Source organism: Lycorma delicatula, chromosome 1 (assembly GCF_047948215.1).
Source record: "Lycorma delicatula isolate Av1 chromosome 1, ASM4794821v1, whole genome shotgun sequence".
In the NCBI taxonomy this organism is placed as follows: domain Eukaryota; kingdom Metazoa; phylum Arthropoda; class Insecta; order Hemiptera; family Fulgoridae; genus Lycorma; species Lycorma delicatula.
In genome coordinates this window covers 256,602,503-256,620,399 of record NC_134455.1, presented here as the reverse complement: position 1 = coordinate 256,620,399, position 17,897 = coordinate 256,602,503, and the positions used below count along the sequence as shown (strand labels likewise).

At 31.8% G+C, this 17,897-nt stretch overlaps 1 protein-coding gene across 1 annotated transcript in view; it reads left to right on the top strand.

Annotated features, from left to right (window-relative positions):
* LOC142330624 (ethanolaminephosphotransferase 1-like) overlaps positions 1-17,897 on the top strand; it is a 103,430-nt gene that overhangs the window by 48,382 nt on the left and 37,151 nt on the right. The window contains exon 3 of the mRNA XM_075376051.1: positions 4,028-4,220. Coding sequence (XP_075232166.1) covers positions 4,028-4,220 — 193 coding nt within the window. The remainder of the gene's footprint in view (positions 1-4,027; positions 4,221-17,897) is intronic.

Genomic DNA, 17,897 nt, shown 5'->3' with positions numbered 1-17,897 from the left:
GGAGGTTCTACGAGATCAGTTTCTAAAGGATTGAAATTGGAGGCGACGCGAGATGATTACGGAGGAGATCCTCGTTTTACGGTGGAGGAGCTGGAATACGCCGTGCGTAAACTCGGCCACACACTAGCCCGGGACCTGATAGGGTCACGGCCAAGTTCATGCGTGTTGTAGCGGATGCGTCCCCCCTGTCGTTGGAACCGTTCAATCAGGCCATATATCGTGAGAAGATTCCTAGGACGTGGGAAGAGGCCAAACTGATCATGGTTAAGATGGTCGGAGGGGGTTTTCGGCTGATTTTTCTAATCAATTCATTGGGGTAGTTGTTCGAGGTTCTCCTGACCAGGAGGCTGGAGGCGGAACTGGAGCGGAAAGGTGGGCTGTCTTGGAGACAGTATGGATTCAGGATAGATTGTGGACTGTGGACACGATTGGAAGAGGTAGTCAATACTGCGGTAGAGGGAACGCGATACACTAGACGGATACCGGTCGTGATTTTGGTCGACGTCTGAAATGCGTTTAATTCTATAACGTAGGATACGATTTTGGACAAGCTGATTGACAAGTAAGTGCCTCTTTACCTGTTCAGAATGATTCAGGAATACCTGACGGTAGGGAGATGAAGATTATGGCAGAGGATGGAGAAGAGTTCGTTGTGGCCATGGAGAGGGGGATCCCTCAGGGATCAATAATTGGCCCCTTGCTGTGGAATGTGGCCTACGACGGCCTCTTAGAGATTAAGGTTCCTTCCAGAGTTGACCTAGTCGCTTACAAGGACAACCTCGCCATTGTGGAGACAAGGAGAAATGTTCACAAGGTGAGGATCCATGCTAATGAAGCTGAGTTGTATAGTATGGTGGATTCTGACTCTTGACTCCTTGCACTCCCTCCTGTAACATTTTCATCATTTTCTCAGGGTCCTCGTCCTTGTCATTAACTCTGATCATAAATCCTCTCCTGGCCCCTTCCTGACAGAGAGAATCTCCCTCTTGCACACTCCCTTAACCTCCTTCAGTAGCTCTGCAAAGGTTTTCTTTCCTTGTTCCACCGCTCTGACCACAAGGGTTTTGGCCCTCTCTGCAGGAGCTTTGCTGGTGGATGTATCCCGTTTGGCTTTTTTTGCACCACTTTCTCCACATAAATACCAGTAGTTCAGTTGGTCCGCCTGCCCGCGTATTCTAAGATCTTCCTGGTTACTCCTGCCACTACTTCTTTCTCTACACCAAACACAACATTCATTTTGGCCTGGAGAAAGATTTCTTCTATGTTCTTTCTTAACTGGGTGATGTTCCCTTCTCCAATCGTGGAGTCTATCACCAATATGAATTTTCTTCTTTCATAGTTCTCCAGGTCTTCTCCCTAGAGGGTAGTTGCATTCTCTCTTCCACGCTAACAGGTAGCCCGTCCTCAACTAGCTCGCATCCATCAGATGTTTAACCCTCGGAACTGTTCTAAAAACCAATTCTGAGAACTTGCTGCTGTCTTGTTCAGGTCCAAAACAAAGGCAACATCCTTCTCACGCTCTCCAAAGATTGAGTCCCCCAATTCAACCGTCCGGATGAACCATTCTTTTTCCACCTGCTTCCCATGAGAGTATCAGTGTCTTTGTTCTTGACGGCCTCTTCCAGCTAGTGCAGCAGTTCATTTCCACTCAAATCAGTCATGGTTTGGCATGCCACCTCTTTCCGATCTGCTGTATTTTCAAATGGGTTTGTCTTAACAAATGCTCAAAAGGTGGTCACAACTTTAGCCATATCACCTGCTAACTCCTTCAGTTCTCTCGCCGTATGGCTTTTTTCAGCATGGTTAGACAGGATACCACTTACACTGATTAGTTCTCTAACATACTTCATCAGTTCCCCTTGCAGAGTACCTTCTAATACGTTATCTGTTCCCAGCCCAACTTCTGCCAAAACTGATCTAGCAGATCCGCTCCTCTTCCGATGTTCTTTTCTCATCTTGCTAGATGACCCACATCCGTGTCGACTCGCTTGCGTTCAATTCCCGCGATCTGTGTGCGAACTGTAGCACCTGCTGCTGCTGGCTTGGGCTTCTTTTGCTGATTGTGCTAGTCAGTCAGCTCTAATCAAAATTCAAACAACAAATTGAACTTCTCTGCCCAAAACCCTGTTCTTTGACACTCCACATGCTATATTTTTAAGTGATCAGGGGTGTCAGTGAGTAGGTAAAATGTATGGATCCAAATCCGGGGTTGGATTTATAGAAACACTAGTTAAAATAAAATATATATGTAAGTAAAAAAATAAAAGTGCATTATTTATGAATTCTTCATCATTTTACAAATCAAAACACAATACTATTTATTACAAATACACCTTCAGGAATAAATATTCTATTGTAATTTAAACATGTCAAAAATCTTCAACTTATTAGTTTTGAAGTGTTGAAGCTAATTTGTAAGTAAATATAAACTTCTTAATAATATTTTTTTATTTTAAACTTACAAGGGGGTACCCAAAAAAAAGCAATTATTTAATTTTTTTATTTAAGGTAACATCTTGAAAATATCAATCCCCTTCAAATTATTGCCCAATAAATGACGTGCACTTGTCCCAGTGGTTTTTCCACTGTTTGAAACATTTTTTTATATTCTTCTGAACTAATGCTGTTATATGGATCCAGCAATTTTTTCTTAACCTCTCCTATGTCCTGAAAATGCTTTCTTTTTAGGTTTCCTTCATTCTTGGGAATAAGAAGAAGTCACATGGGACTAGTAGGTCAGGCGAGTTAGGGGGTGTGAAAAACCATTGTCATGCTATTTTCATCAACAACTGGTTGATTTTCAATGCTATGTGGGCAGGAGCATTATCATGATGAAGCAGGCAGTCCCGCGATTGTCACAATTCAGGCTGCTTTTTTTCTCACTGTCTCATGCTATCTCCAGCACTTACAGCTAATAATGTTGGTTCACTGTGGTGCCCTGAGGAAGAAATTCAATGTGAATGACCCTTTTGTTGGTGAAACAAACCATCATTTCACTTTGATTTGACTTGCCTTGCTCTTTTTGTTCTGGGCAATGAAGTTGTCTTCCACTGGCTGGACAGCTGTTTTGTGTTTCAGGATCATAGTTGTAACACCAAGATTCATCTCTTGTTATACCTTTTGACAAAATATCCAAATCAGTTTGTGCTTGTTCTTTCAATTCCTGGCACACTTTAATAGTTCTGCCTCTAGTCATCAGAAAGCAGTCGTGGAACAGCTGCGATGTATCTGTGTTCAAATTTTCGGTTAGGATTCTTTGGCATGAATTCCAGGCAGTTATTTCCTCCAATTTATTGATTGTTCTGTACGATCAAACACAATGGCATTGCACACTTTTTGAACATTTCTATCTATTCTGGGAGTTAAGGGATGACCTAAATGGGGCTCATCTTCAGATAATGTTTGGTCACTTCTGAACTGGGAAAACCATTCATAAATTCTTGCCTGGCTTAGAGCTTCCTTCCCATAAGCTTCGCGAAGCATTAAATCTGTTTTTGCCGCTTAAGGTTTGCCATTGCAAATTCACTAAGAGCATTGAAAGGGGCTTAAGAAAACAATCACTCTTTTCGCTGCAATGATTTTGTGTAAACGCTGCTTGGCCAACTGAACAGGAAGAGTTGTCTAATAAATGTACCTAGTGGGAAAGGGCAGCAGTCAACCCATTTGCCTACAGAAAATAATTAAAGTTTTTATTTTAGGTTATTTACCCTCTCCATATGTAATGTTATGTGTTAAAAGTTGTTCAAAGCCCAAGCTGAGGAAATCAGAAAGTGTTGACAATGTTAATCTCATATTTTTTTTTAAAATAAATTAATAAAAATTTAAAGAAAACTTTATTTATTGGAGAATTTTTTTTATTTTCATTAGTTTGTTTCTTTGAAAATTATATTTTTTCCATTATAATTCATATTTCTATCCTCAGATGTGTTGTAATTCTATGGATTATAAGTTTTAAATTTAAGGTGTAGTATAATGTTTGGTAATATGTGGAACTTACGTTGATCTTTACATTTTTTATTTGTTACAGTATTGTCCAAGATGGGTAGCTCCCAATGTTTTGACATTTGTTGGATTCCTGTTTACTGCTGGTGCCTGTCTTCTGCTTTCTGTATATGATTATCAGTTTTATGCAAATAGCACTGATCATCTAGAATATCCTCCTATACCAAGATGGGTTTATTTAGCTACTGCTATCAGTATATTTGTTGCGTATACATTAGGTAGGTCTTACGTTTGTTATTATACTTAACATTGGGATGAGTTTCGTTGAATAAATTGTAAATAAAAATAGAAAAGTATATATATTTTAAAAAACAAAATTTTTAATTATTTCAGTTTGTAATCAAATTAATGCAGAGATTGTAAAAACAAATTTAATTGCTTTTAATGTGACAAGAGTAGAACTGTTTTTTAGTTGTACATAAAATAGTTGTATATTTTATTAGCAAATACTGTTCTTGGCTCATGACATAAACCTTAAATTCTATAAAAAAAATTTTTTAATTTAATATCTTTCAAAATTTTATTTTTATTCAGTTTTTCCCAGTTTTAATAAACATTATACATCTGTTTGATCAATTGTTTTTAAATTTTTTCAGAATTTAAAATTTTGTAATTTGTATTAAGAAAACCTTAAAATTTATACAGTTAATTATTTTCCAGGTAATTTACATTGGAATTGAGTTTTTTTTTTAGAAAACATCTAAATGAAATGTAAATAAATCTCACTGGAAAATTTGATTAATATGATTGAAAAGATTTTATTCACAATGAATGATACTGAACTAATTTATTTATTACATGCAGATAATTTCCAACATTCTTAATTTGTTTCAAATTACAGAACTACTTTTGCAGTGTGTTTCTTTTTGTATGTTGTAGTTTATGCACATCATTAAAGATACTAAATCTATTAAAAATGTAACAATGATAGAATGTTAGTAGTATTTAACCCTTTGGAGCCCAATTGGTTAGAAGTGCAGCTGAGAGAGTTTAAACGACAAAGGGCTGAAGCCCAGTTTACACATGACAGTAAGTCATGATAATTACAGTAACTACTCCATTTCAAAGAAAATAACTTTTGCCAAAATTCCATTATGCCAGTACTGTTACAGTCCTAATTGATTTAATGCATGATAGTGTGACAATAACACAATAGTCACATTATTACAACCATGTTAGCATACAAGTGGATGGCCCTGTTTTTGCAGTAGCAGATATGTTATGAGTTTGTTTTGAAGAGTTTTTTGTTGTCATTATTTGTATTGAAAAAGAATATCTGTGTTTTTAGTTCCAAACTATCATCTTATTCAACAGTTTTCTAATCTATTTTTGTTTAATTCCTCTTCTGAAAATGCTTAGAAATTGTAATAGTTGGAAGAGAGCTAGTAAAAGGTATTAACATTTTATGTAAATCTCAAAAATCAGAATCCTTACACATAAATACACTTATTATTTTTTAGAGTTAAGCAAACTACCAGTAGTGTGTAAGTACAGGTTGTTAAACAGTAAGGCCTACTGTTTATTGGCCTTAAAGGCTATAAGGAGGAACTGCTTGGTGACATCTGGTTTGTTTATACTGCTCATGTCAGAGGTTCTGTGAGGGTGTTAGAAGAGAGGTTAGATTTATCTAACTTATTTGGTTGTGGGTTAAGTTGTGTTTTGTACTTAACTTGTAGACTGAAAAATAAATAATGATGGGGTTTATGTACATACATGCACTTATGCGCACACATGATATACAGGTGTTTCACAAAGTTCTCTCGGGACCTATTGTACTGAACCTATTGTTCTAAAACTTATAGAGAATTTAATTCTGAACAGAATGGTAAGATAAGTTGAATAAAACAAAGAAATGTTAGAAAAATTTAAATTTTACTTACAAACTGTACAATAAACCAAAGTGCATTATACGTACCAGTTTTCAATAAATATTCAAAAATTAGACAACCATTTTCAACACTCACTTGCCGTACTTTTGTAGTTCAAGGTTTTCCTTCAGTTGCTCAGCTGCATCCATAATGCAGACAATTAATTCTTCATGAAAATGTGTTTTTGTTTTGTATACAATATTTATCTTCCATTTTCAGATGCAAAAATCTAAAGGTATTAATTAGGTGATCTTGGTGGCAGGAAATATGGACACCCACGACCAATCTATTTATCAGAGAAATATAGTTTAAGTGAGCGGCACAAGAGAAGTGGGGAGGCATCCCATTGTGCTGGAAGTATACTTTGCATCTCGGTGCTAAAGGAACATTTTCAAGCAGCTGCGACAATTCTTCTTGAAGAAAGTGAAACTAGACCTCAGTATTTATGTGGCGAGGTAATATGAATGGTCTAGACAGCTGAATGTGAAGATGGCTGCATTATACATAAATGCTAAATTGGTATTCCAATGAAATTGAAATTGCATTCCACATTTTCATGAGGATTTACTTCTGCCCATGTATGTTAATTATATAACTTGTTGACGCCATATTGAGTGAAATTTGTCACATTTGTAAACAAAACGTACTTGTAGAGGACCATCACGTGGGTGTAGATGTACTGGCTGTTTATGATACGGGTAAAACTTATTTTGGTTCTCCAAACCATCAAATGCAAAACTCCAATCCGCTTACAAAGACATGTGCTGATGTTTGGACTGCATTGATAATAATATCATCAATAACATTCTTACATTGAACATATAGTATCTAGCTGATACAGATACTAGGTAGTGAACTTGTTTCCCAAACAATGTAAAAAGTCACACTAATTGTTTTGGGATCTGGATTACTGCCATTTGGAAAATGTGTTTCGTACTCTACTGCAGCATTTACCATTACACACCCAAAATGAACACCATATCAGCGTATACCTCAGTTGTAAATAAGTAAAGCATTTCATCAATGGCAAACTGATAACAACAGCACAGTACTCTATATACTTGTGTACCTTACAGAATGAATTAAACACTAATACAGTATTGTGCAGTGTTGATCAGCTGTTGTTATTTTATTGCCAAATTTGGAATAAAAATTTTTCAAAATTATTGTTGTATTTCTGCTATTAATAAAAAAAATTTATCTAAGTAATTATTATTTATTTTAATTTTACAATTGTTGTGCAATTTCCATTTTTAAAATTTTTTAACAGCAATTTTTAACAATTGTAAAATTGTAAATTTTTTTTACAAATCTTTCACATCACCAAAAAGGAATTTGGTTTTTCTTTACATAAAAAAGTACTTTTCTGACAGATGTATTAGTGTACTGTTTCTAAATAGAATGTAGATTTTTCTAACTTTTCTGTTATATTCAACTTATCATACACATTTTGTTTAGAATTAAATTCTCTGCAAGTTTCTTTAAAACCTTCTTTTAATTTATTATCATTTAATAAAGTTATATGTCAAACATTAAAAAAAAAAAAAAAACAGCATTCTTTTTATCCCAGTTTATTGGTTTTCACCCGATTTCTCAAAAACTACACTGTAGATATGGTTCTGCAACCTATTTTATTCAATTTTTCAGATCGAAAACCATAAGAAGTCACTAATTCTGCCTCTTAATTAACATCCTAAAAATTTCAGTACAATCTAAACATTTTGTACTAAAATTTCAGTTCTAAAAATTTCAGCTTAAATCTGAGTGAAATCTTTCACTACCTGTAACCTGTAAACAAAGCATTTTAGAACATATGGTTGTATGAACCTTTTCTATTATTTTCATGAGTAGAAAGGTTATGAAGGACCTGGGAGAACTTTGTGGTATACGCACGTGCATGTGCACATGAGCGCACGTTTTTGTGTCTTGTGCAGTTGGAAAAAAATATTAAAATTGTCTTATTGCAGTTATTACTGGTAATAATTCAATTCTATTATGATACAATTATTTCAATATATTTTTAAATTTGTTTAAAAAAAAGAGTTTAGTCTGTTCAAGTTATTATAATTATCAAATCAAGTTTTTGTTTTTATATTTGAGTATATGAGGTATTTTTATATTTCATATATATATATGATATATTTCTTATTCCTTAACTAAATATATATATATATATATATATATATATGTGCCTTATACGTTTTTTTATTTTCTTTCAAGATTGGGTTGTTTCATTTAAAGTGTTTTTGACGTAATGAAATTAAACCTATTACAAAGTGTGTTTATTTGTTTATTTCAGTTGATATTTTATTCAAAGGAATTTGGCAGTGATACTTGATTTTTTCTGTGCTTTATTGTTGTTATTATTATTGGCATCATCTTTTTTATTGTACACATTTCAGTTTTGTTATTAAAATATTAAAGATTGTAAGTCAGTTTTTATAATATAATTTTACATTTGTAGATTGTAATTTTTATATTATTCTTTTGTCCAATTTATGGATTAATAGTTGCATTAATGGTAGCGAATTAATTGAGCGATACAATTTTTTCTGGTGATATTGACTGCTTCTGTGAATGATCAAGGGTGATATTGTTGTTGGTATTCCACTAAGGTATTGGATCAGAATTTTTTGTGGACATGTTCTTTGCTTACATAACATTTTGGATGTAGGTTTTCAATTAATAATGAAAATCTTTTCTGTGAAGATCTTTTCTTTACCAGCACCCCGTTTTTTTGTAATTCTTAATTATTCTCAATCTTTTCCGCTGATAGTAATAATATTTGTTAATTTAATAAGTTATAAATAATGTTAGTTGTTTTCTGCCTCTGAACATTTTTATTTTGTAAATGTTTTAAAAAATAAATATAATAGAGTTATGTTTACTATTGTCTTACCTATTTTTGTTCTTTATCTGTGTTTGTTTCATGACGCTCATGATTTCTTTCTGTTTATTTCATCTTGATTGTGTGTAGTTACTCTTATATGTTGATTGTAGAATTAGCTTGTATTGTTGATAGTTTAAAAAAAGGGCTTGATTTTCTTAGGAACCAAAAGATTTTACATTTTGTTCAATTGTGTGTGGATCAGCATGAAATACAGGTGTTTCTTTTTGAGAAGCAGGAGAGGTGCAGTTGCTGTAGGAGGCAGTGTAGATACGAAGTTGTTGGTCATTCATGAAAGGTGACATGGGTGGAGGGTAGTCATTTTTATTTGGTATATTTATTTATTTCAAGTAATCCTGGGTGAAAGAGTAGAGAACACATGTATGAAATTTTGTGCTGATAAATTTGAAATGATACAAGTGTTACTGATTGAAAAAATTATTTGCATGAGTATGGACTGATTCACCATTAAGTAATCAGAGAATTGGAGGTGTGAACAAAAATCAGGAAATATTGATGAATCTGTTTCAGTTGCAGAATATACGTCAACCATGTGTAAGCCATAACTATATATTTGGTGGTCTTTGCCAGGAGGATAAATAAAGTTTTTTTGGGTGTGGTTCCCAACTGTATGACTAATAAGTTGTTAAATGTGATTGGCATTGAACCTCTCGCTACTAAGTCTCGCATACGTGGAGAGGATTGGCAAGATAGATGTATTCCAAGTATGCATTTAAGGCATGAGGCAGGTAATCAGGTTTATTGTTGATTCAGTAAAATGTACTCGTACTCAAATTGTCAAGTCTTTGTGGACTTAGGCTATGTGGAGAAATTAGAAGGAATTTGGCATTAACAGCCAGCTATTAAACTTGTACTTGAGTGAGTTTTTGTGACGTATGCATTACTATGAGAATGACATGTTCAATCAAATTATGCAGAACATTGTGGTACTCTGGCCACTGTATAATAAACTTTTGAGAACATAAAATCAGGTTAGGTTTGGTGAAGTTTCTCTGTTGATGAGCAAATTAATGTACTGGAAGACTCTTTCAGAACATTTAACTTCCAGAATTAATCTTCTGGAAGACCGTTATGGAAGATAGTACTATGATGAGTGAAAGTTTTATGTTTTCATTTTTTTACTTTGTTTTTTCTTTTTGTCTTTTATTTTTTTATTAATTAGTGTTAAAAGTAAAGTTAAGAGGATTTTATGATAGTTAAGAATGTTGGGATATATTAGGGATGATGGAGAGCTACCATCTCTATTGTGGTAGAGTAACTGCAGTTGGTAAAAGTTGTCATCTTCTATGTTTTCAGTCATATACCCAGTTGTGTGGTAAAGTTTTGCTTTGTGTAAATGTGACCATAGATTCAGAACACAGCAATTCTTTAAAAAACAACTATTTATTGTAGAAACCAGGAAAAATCATGGTGTGAGGTTTTAGCAGAAAAGACCTAATAATCATTCTTATATACTGAAAGATAAAATTAGATATTAATCGTTTAGTAAGAGCCAAACACCAGAGGTTTAGAAAATTGCTGGGCCATGAGTTAAACAAAAGAAACAAACTGAATTTGCCCTGATAAGTTATGTTTAATTTTATTTTGATACTCGTAAATTAGGTATAATATGTTATTATGATTACTGTTACAATGTATATTGTAAAACATGTAAAAAAATTTTGAAATATATAAAAATACAAAACCTGCCGGGGTTTTGTAAAAAATAATTAACCCACCGGGGTAGTCTAGTGGTAAAACTTGTCATCGTATGTCAACTGATTTTGAAGTCGAGATTTCTAAGTTTCAAATCCTAATAAAGTAGTTGCTTTTATTTGGATTTGAATACTAGATCATGGATACTGGTATTCTTTAATGGTTGGGTTCCAATTAACTGCATGTCTCGAGAATGATTGGTCTGAGTTTGTTCAAGACTACATGTTTCCCAGTACATTCATGCAGATATTGATGAGTCGTTAATAACTTTAATTTTGATGCAACTATAAATAAAAATATTAAAAAAACAATTCAATTATTGAAAAAATATAATAGTTATTGTTTAAGAATAATAAACAGTATAATTGAATTTATAATTAATTAAATTAATATATATATATAAGTATATATGGAGTGTTCCAGGATGTATTTCTCCAACTTCAGGTACTGATTCAGGACACCAAACTGAGAAAAAATTTCATGTTGACATAAGTCTGACTTTGCTTTGTTTTCCTTCTGGACACCATTTTGTAATTAAAAAAAAAAATGATTTCTCAGGAACGGGTAAACCAACTTTAATTAAATTTGGCACATCTAAAACTATTGCCTGCCGTATTCTACAAAATAAAAAATCTTTGAAAACATCACCTTCAAAAATGTCAAAATGGTGGCCATCTTAATTTTTTAATCTTCAATATTTTTTTAATTATTTGTTTGATCAAATTTTTACTTATTACCAAATTTTTTAAGCCTTTTATTTTAAATAAAATGACATCTCCCGAATAAAATTAAATAACTTGATATGATCTCAACTGGAATAATTTTATTAATATTATCATATAATAAATTATAATAATTTAATAATATTGTAAATATTATAAAAGAATAAAAAAATTATTGAAATCATGAAAATATTATAATAATAAATAATGTAATATTGAAAATTAGTTTTCATTAAAACAGATGTAATTAACAAGTTGTAAATGTAAATAAAAAGTAATTTATTTTGTCTTTTGTTATTGACCGAGTGAATATATTGATCTTTGCTGTATGAGTTAATTAATTATTTTTTTTTACCTTTATTTTATTCACCATGGCAGGTATGTGAACTATATTTTTATCCTAACTTAGAAATGGCTGATGTGCATTTAATGTGTGGTCTCGCTCGTTGCAACACCTTTGAGGTCAGATAGCTGTATCAGGAACATTTTCCCAAGTGTTACCTTCTGACACAACGTTTTCATCCACTCATAGATGGCTCAGAGACGTAGTAAGTTTAAACCTGAAAAACATTATAAATCTGGGTGACCAGATTAATATATACATCCAAATTCGAAGAGGGTGTATTAGATGAAATACCAAACCATCCTGAAAAAAGTACTAGAGAGCTGGCCATGGAGTTCAATGAAAATAATGCAACAGTTTGGAAGGTTTTGCGTGAGCAGCAACTCCATGCCTATCACTAGTACAAGTAAGTACAAGCTACTTTACCTTGAGATTATACTCAACATGTTTTGCTATTCCAATGGCTTATTAAAAAATGTACTAATTGAATTTTTTGAATGATATTTTCTTTATTGATGAAACCAAATTTATAAGATTGACCATTCTTAACACTCATAATACGCACATGTGGTCAACTAAAAACCTTCATCCTTCATGCTATTTCACAGAACCATCACTAGTATCAGTTTTTGTAAACATATTGGCTGACATTCTGTATGACCTCTTTTTGTCTGTTTTCTACCTGAAACGCTCAATGGTGAAAGATATTTACATTTGTTGATGGTTAATCTACACTTTTACTTGAAGATTTATCATTAAACACATGTAACAAAATATGGTTCATGCTGGTTGGGGCTCCGACTTATTACAGATTACAAGTTTGAGATCACCTAAATGAAGCATATCCAAACAGATGGATTGGTTTATGAGACCCAATAGCATGGTCTGTAAGGTCTTCTGATCTCAATCCTCTTGACTTGTCTTATTTGGCCATGTAAATGACACTTCTATATGACATCCCCCATAGAAGAATTGCGCACAAGACTTCTAAATGGGATTGAGAGGATTCATTAGACACCTAGTATCTTTGAAGAATCAGGAAGTCAATGAAAAACCTCCTGGATGCTTGTATTTTGAATGAGAGCTTCCATTTTCAACAGCTATTGTAGTTTATTTTATTAATGTTTTATTATCTGATATAGTAATTTAATATTAAAGTAATAATAATTACATAATTTAGATAATACATTAATTAATTTAGTAAAATTTTAGTTGAAAAAAAAAACTGTTTAATAACCAATGTCTATTCATTAAACATAAAATGTAATGCAAATTATTTTTGAACATTAATATTGTTTATTATTATATTAGTTTCATGATTTCAATAACATTGTATTTTATTGTAATATTCTCAATATTATTAACTTTTTTATAATTTATTACATGGTAACATTAAGAAAATTATTCTGTTTGAGATCATTTCAAGTTATTTAGTTTTGTTTGGGAGAAAATGAAAACTGCTTTTTTTATCTAGAGTGTCTCATTATAAGAATTTTTGCCATAATTTTGTTATTTATAAATGGATTTGATTGAATAACATGTCATTTTCTTTGCCACAAAACACAACATTTTTGTAATTACATAATATCTAAATAAACCAGCGGTTGCAAAGATATTAACAATTAATTATTGTTATTATCTTAACAATAACTTATGATTATGTTTACATTGCCGTCATTTTGAAATTGGTTGAGAGATCAGATTCATCATTTTTATACAAGTAAAGCTCTAGGTACCCTAGCAGTATACAAAATTTCAGCTCAATATGATTAACCATTCCTGAGAAATAAACCTTTATGTTAAAAATACAAAGTGGCATGTAGCTGGTAAACTAAGCGTTTCTGGACAAATGTTCATATAAGGGGTTTTCTTTATATTTATGTGGGGAACCATCCCCTGAATTCTTGGAATGGATTTAATAAAAATTCTGTATATACAGGTGTATCATGTTCTTCTGGGACTTTTATAACCTATTCTACTCTTGAAAATAATGGAAAAAGTTCATATAAACGTATGTGCTAAAATGCTTTGTTTGTGAGTTATGGCTAGTGAAAGATTTCACTTAGATTTCAGCTACCCCAGTGAAATGAGATCAGACTGAAATTTTTGACCTGAAAAACTGATTAAAATAGGTAGCAGAACTGTATTTGCTATAGTTTTTGAGAAATCTGGGGTGAAAACCAATAAATTGGGGTTAAAAAATTGTTTTTTTTAAATGTTTGACATACAATAATTTTATTAAATGAATTACAAACACATAAAATTTTAAACAAACCTTGTAAAAATTTAACTCCCAAAAAAGTGGTATGATAAGTTGCAAACAAAGAAAAATTAGAAAAATTCAAATTTTATTTAGATGTAGTACATTATTAAATGTCAGAAAAGTACTATGTAATGTAAAAAAAAACAGATTATTTTATGATCATGTGAAAAATTTATAAAAACAGCTGTTAAAAATTTAAAAAAAATTGGAAATTGTACAATTCTAAAATAAAAATTATTAAAATTTACTTAGATAATGTTTTTTTTATTAATGCCAGAAATACAATAAATTATTTGAAAAATGATTATTTCTAAGTAAGCAATAGAATAACAACTCCTGGTCAATCATGTGCAATATTGTATTAGTGTTTGTCATTCTGTTTGGTAAATTAAGTATATCAGGTACTATGAACTTTGCTGTCGTTAGTGAAGGTTTTCTGTGAATTGCAGTTTGAATGTGATTGGTTTGCCATTGATGTAATGCTGTACTTATTTACAACTGAGGAATATGCAGATATGGTATTCAGTTTGGTGTGTAATGGTAATGCTATAGCTGCTGTCGTAGAGTATGAAATACATTTTCTTCGTAGGATTCCAGATCCCAAAACAATTAGTGCGACTTTTTACATTCTTTGAGAAACATGGACACTATATAATATTCGTACTAGCTACAATAATCTGTTCAGTATGACACTGTTATTGGTGAGATTATTATTGATGCAGTCCAGGAGTAAGTACACGATGTCTTTCTAAATGGATCTGTTTGATGGTTTGGAGAACACTTAAACAAAACAAATTTTGTCCTTATCATAAACAGCCAGTTCAACATCTACATCCATGTAACTGTCTGCTTCACATTGAGTTTTACAAGGGGTGGAATACAAATCGACAATTTTACAATTATATTTTGTTTACCAGTGAGATAAATTTCATGCGAGATGGCGTTAACAACTTACGCAATGAGTATACATGGGCAGGAGTAAATTTTCATGAAATGGTGCTAGGCAATTTTCAACACTAGTTTAGCATCAGTATATGGTGTAGCCTTTTTCACAGCTGTTTGGATTGTTCATATTACTTGACCACTTAAATGCTGACGTGTATTTGCACTTTCTTCAAGAAGAATTTTCTCAGCTGCTTGAAGATGTTTCTCTAGCATTGAGGTGCAAAGTATACTTTCAGCACTATGGTGCGCTTCCCCACTTCTCTTGTGCTATTTCCACTCACATAAACCACCACTTTCCTGAGAAATGATTGGTCATGGGGATCCACATTTCTGGCCATCAAGATCGTCTGATCTAATACCTTTAGATTTTTGCATCTGGGGATGGATGATAAATATTGTATACAAAACAAAAATACATTTTCGTGAAGAATTAATTGTCTGCATTATGGATGCAGCTGAGCAACTGAAGGAGAACTTTGAAGAACTAAAAAAAAGCAACAAAAGCAGTACAGAAATGTGCCAAGAGGAATGTTGAAAATGGCTGACTAATTTTTGAACATGTATTTAAGACTGGTATGTATAATGCACTTTGGTCTAGTGTACAATTTTTAAATAAGATTTTAATATTCCTAACTTTTCTTTGTTTTATTCAACTTATTCAATCATTTTCTTCAGAATTAAATTCTCTATAACTTTTGTTTAAACGTTTTTTTTTGTTTATTACCCATTTAACAAAGTTATTATACATCAAACATAAAAACAGGGTTTTTTTACACCAGTTTATTGATTTATACTACGTTTCTCAAAAACTACTGCAGATACGGTTCTGTAACCTATTTTATTCAATTTTTCAGGTAAATAACCATAAGAAATAACTAATTCTGGTTCTTAATTAATGTCCTAAAAATTTCAGTACACCCTCATTTCACCAGGGTAGCTGAAATCTGAGTGAAATCTTTCACTATCCGCTACTAGCAGATGAAGCATATGTCCTAAATGGACATATGTTTAAACATATTGATGTATGAATAATGTCCATTTAGTACATATGTTTAGAAACAAGTATCTTAAATAGACTCTTTCCATTATTTTCACAAGTAAAATCGGTTATGAAAGTCATGGGAGAACTTCGTGGTATATTTTATATATGATCTGAATATTAAAATGTATTAGTGTCATTTTCTGATTAAAAAATCTCCAACATCCATTGTAAACAAAAGAACTTAAGTGTGAGATCAACAGGACAACTTCCTTTACAAAATTAAAAAAAAAAAAAACAGTCATTTATTTGGTACATTGAGTGAAGATTAAGACTTGACCAAACACAAAAAAAATACATATACATTAGTAAAATTAGGAACCTCCTCCTCCTTTTTTGAAGTCCAAAAACTGTACAGTTGCGCCTATTCTAGCATTAACTTAAAACTTTTGCTATTTCTAGCAAAAACTTACTTTTTATTTAATTTTATTGTTTTCGTTACTTTGGATTTTTAATTATTAAGATAAAATGTTTACTGAAAAAATTTCAAACATTTATACAAATATATGTTTGTTATATCCATCCTGGCACATATTTTGTGCTATAATTTTAATTGGTCAGAATTTGTTTGTTTATCAGGCAAATTTTGAGTTATTATTCAATTGTACATTCTGTTAGTGTTATTCAAGTGTACATTCTGTTTTAAAATTAATTGTTGAGATGCATTGAGCTTTTAATCTTCTCAAAGTGGCTGGTCCCAAAAGATGTCATCATTTTTATAGAGTCTTCTATAATAAATTTTTTTTATCCTGCAATAACATTTTATAGATTTTTCTTGACTGCGATTACATAATTATATGTATAAAAATACTTTTTTTGTTAAAAATTCAGCAGCTGATATAGAAATTCAGTTTTTTAGTGTAGAAATATTATGCAGTCTTCTGTGTAGTTTGGAAGTAAATTTTATTTGTGATTCTGTTGAAATTGTTAACCTGCAGGTTGTATAATTGTGTTAAAAATTTTGTTTTGTTTGAACCTTCAGATAGAAAAGGAAGTATTAGGGTTTTTGAATTATAATTATTCTATCCAGAATTAAGTAATCAAAAAGAGACCAGATGTTAATCTTAATATGATTCTATAACATGATTTTTATAATGTAATTGACCAGAATTTTTTGAATTTTTTTTAAGTTATGCACTATAGTTTTTCAGTTAAGTCTTCAGTGATTACAAAATGTATAGAGGATTTTTTCTGTCATTTCATTGTTAGTAAAATCTTTTTGAATTGATTAATAGAAATTAAATTTTAGGAAAGAATATTTTGAACCATTTTTTTATATTTATGAGGTACAAATTTAAAATATTTACAATTTTTATTATTATAAAATGTTTTTTACTTTACATAGTTGGGTAAATTTCAAAATTTTATGATTTGTAAAATTCTAACTTGTTTCCATTTTATAATAATAATAAAAAAATTTTTTGGGCTCCTAATTCATGAAATTTTCTCCCAATTTTACATTAATTGATGATGGTGCAAGGGTGTTGACTAATGGAACTCTCAAAACCATTGATTACCTGAGTTTTCATGCATGTGACAGAAACATGAATTTTACCTTAGGACATATGCAAGAGGTTACATTTTAACAGATATGTGATGTACAAGGTCTGACAAAAAAATATGTGGAATTTTAGTTTTTCTCAAAAAATCTTAATTCATCAATATTAATTTTTTCACCTTCAAAGTACTTCTTTTCACCTTCAAAGTACTTCTTTTCAGAGACAGTACGTTTGGGCCAGCACTTTTTCCAATGTTTAAGGAACCTCTGGAATGCTATTTCGTATATGGCATTTAGCTCCCTCAGCAATTTTGTCTTTATCTCTTCAATGTTGGCAAAACATTGTCTTTCATGTTCCTTTTAGCTTGGGGAATAGGAAGAAGTCACATGGGGCAATGTCCGGCAAATATGGAGGCTGAGGCATCATAACAGCATTGGTTTTGGCCGAAAATTCATGAACAAGCAGTGAAGAGTGAGCAGGGTGCATTATTGTACTGGAATTGCCATGAATCCAGATGTTTTCTTTGGATTGTTTCATACAAACAACATAGAACTTCCAGTTAGTATTCCTTATTGACTTTCTGATACTGATTCGGCGATGTATTCATAATCAT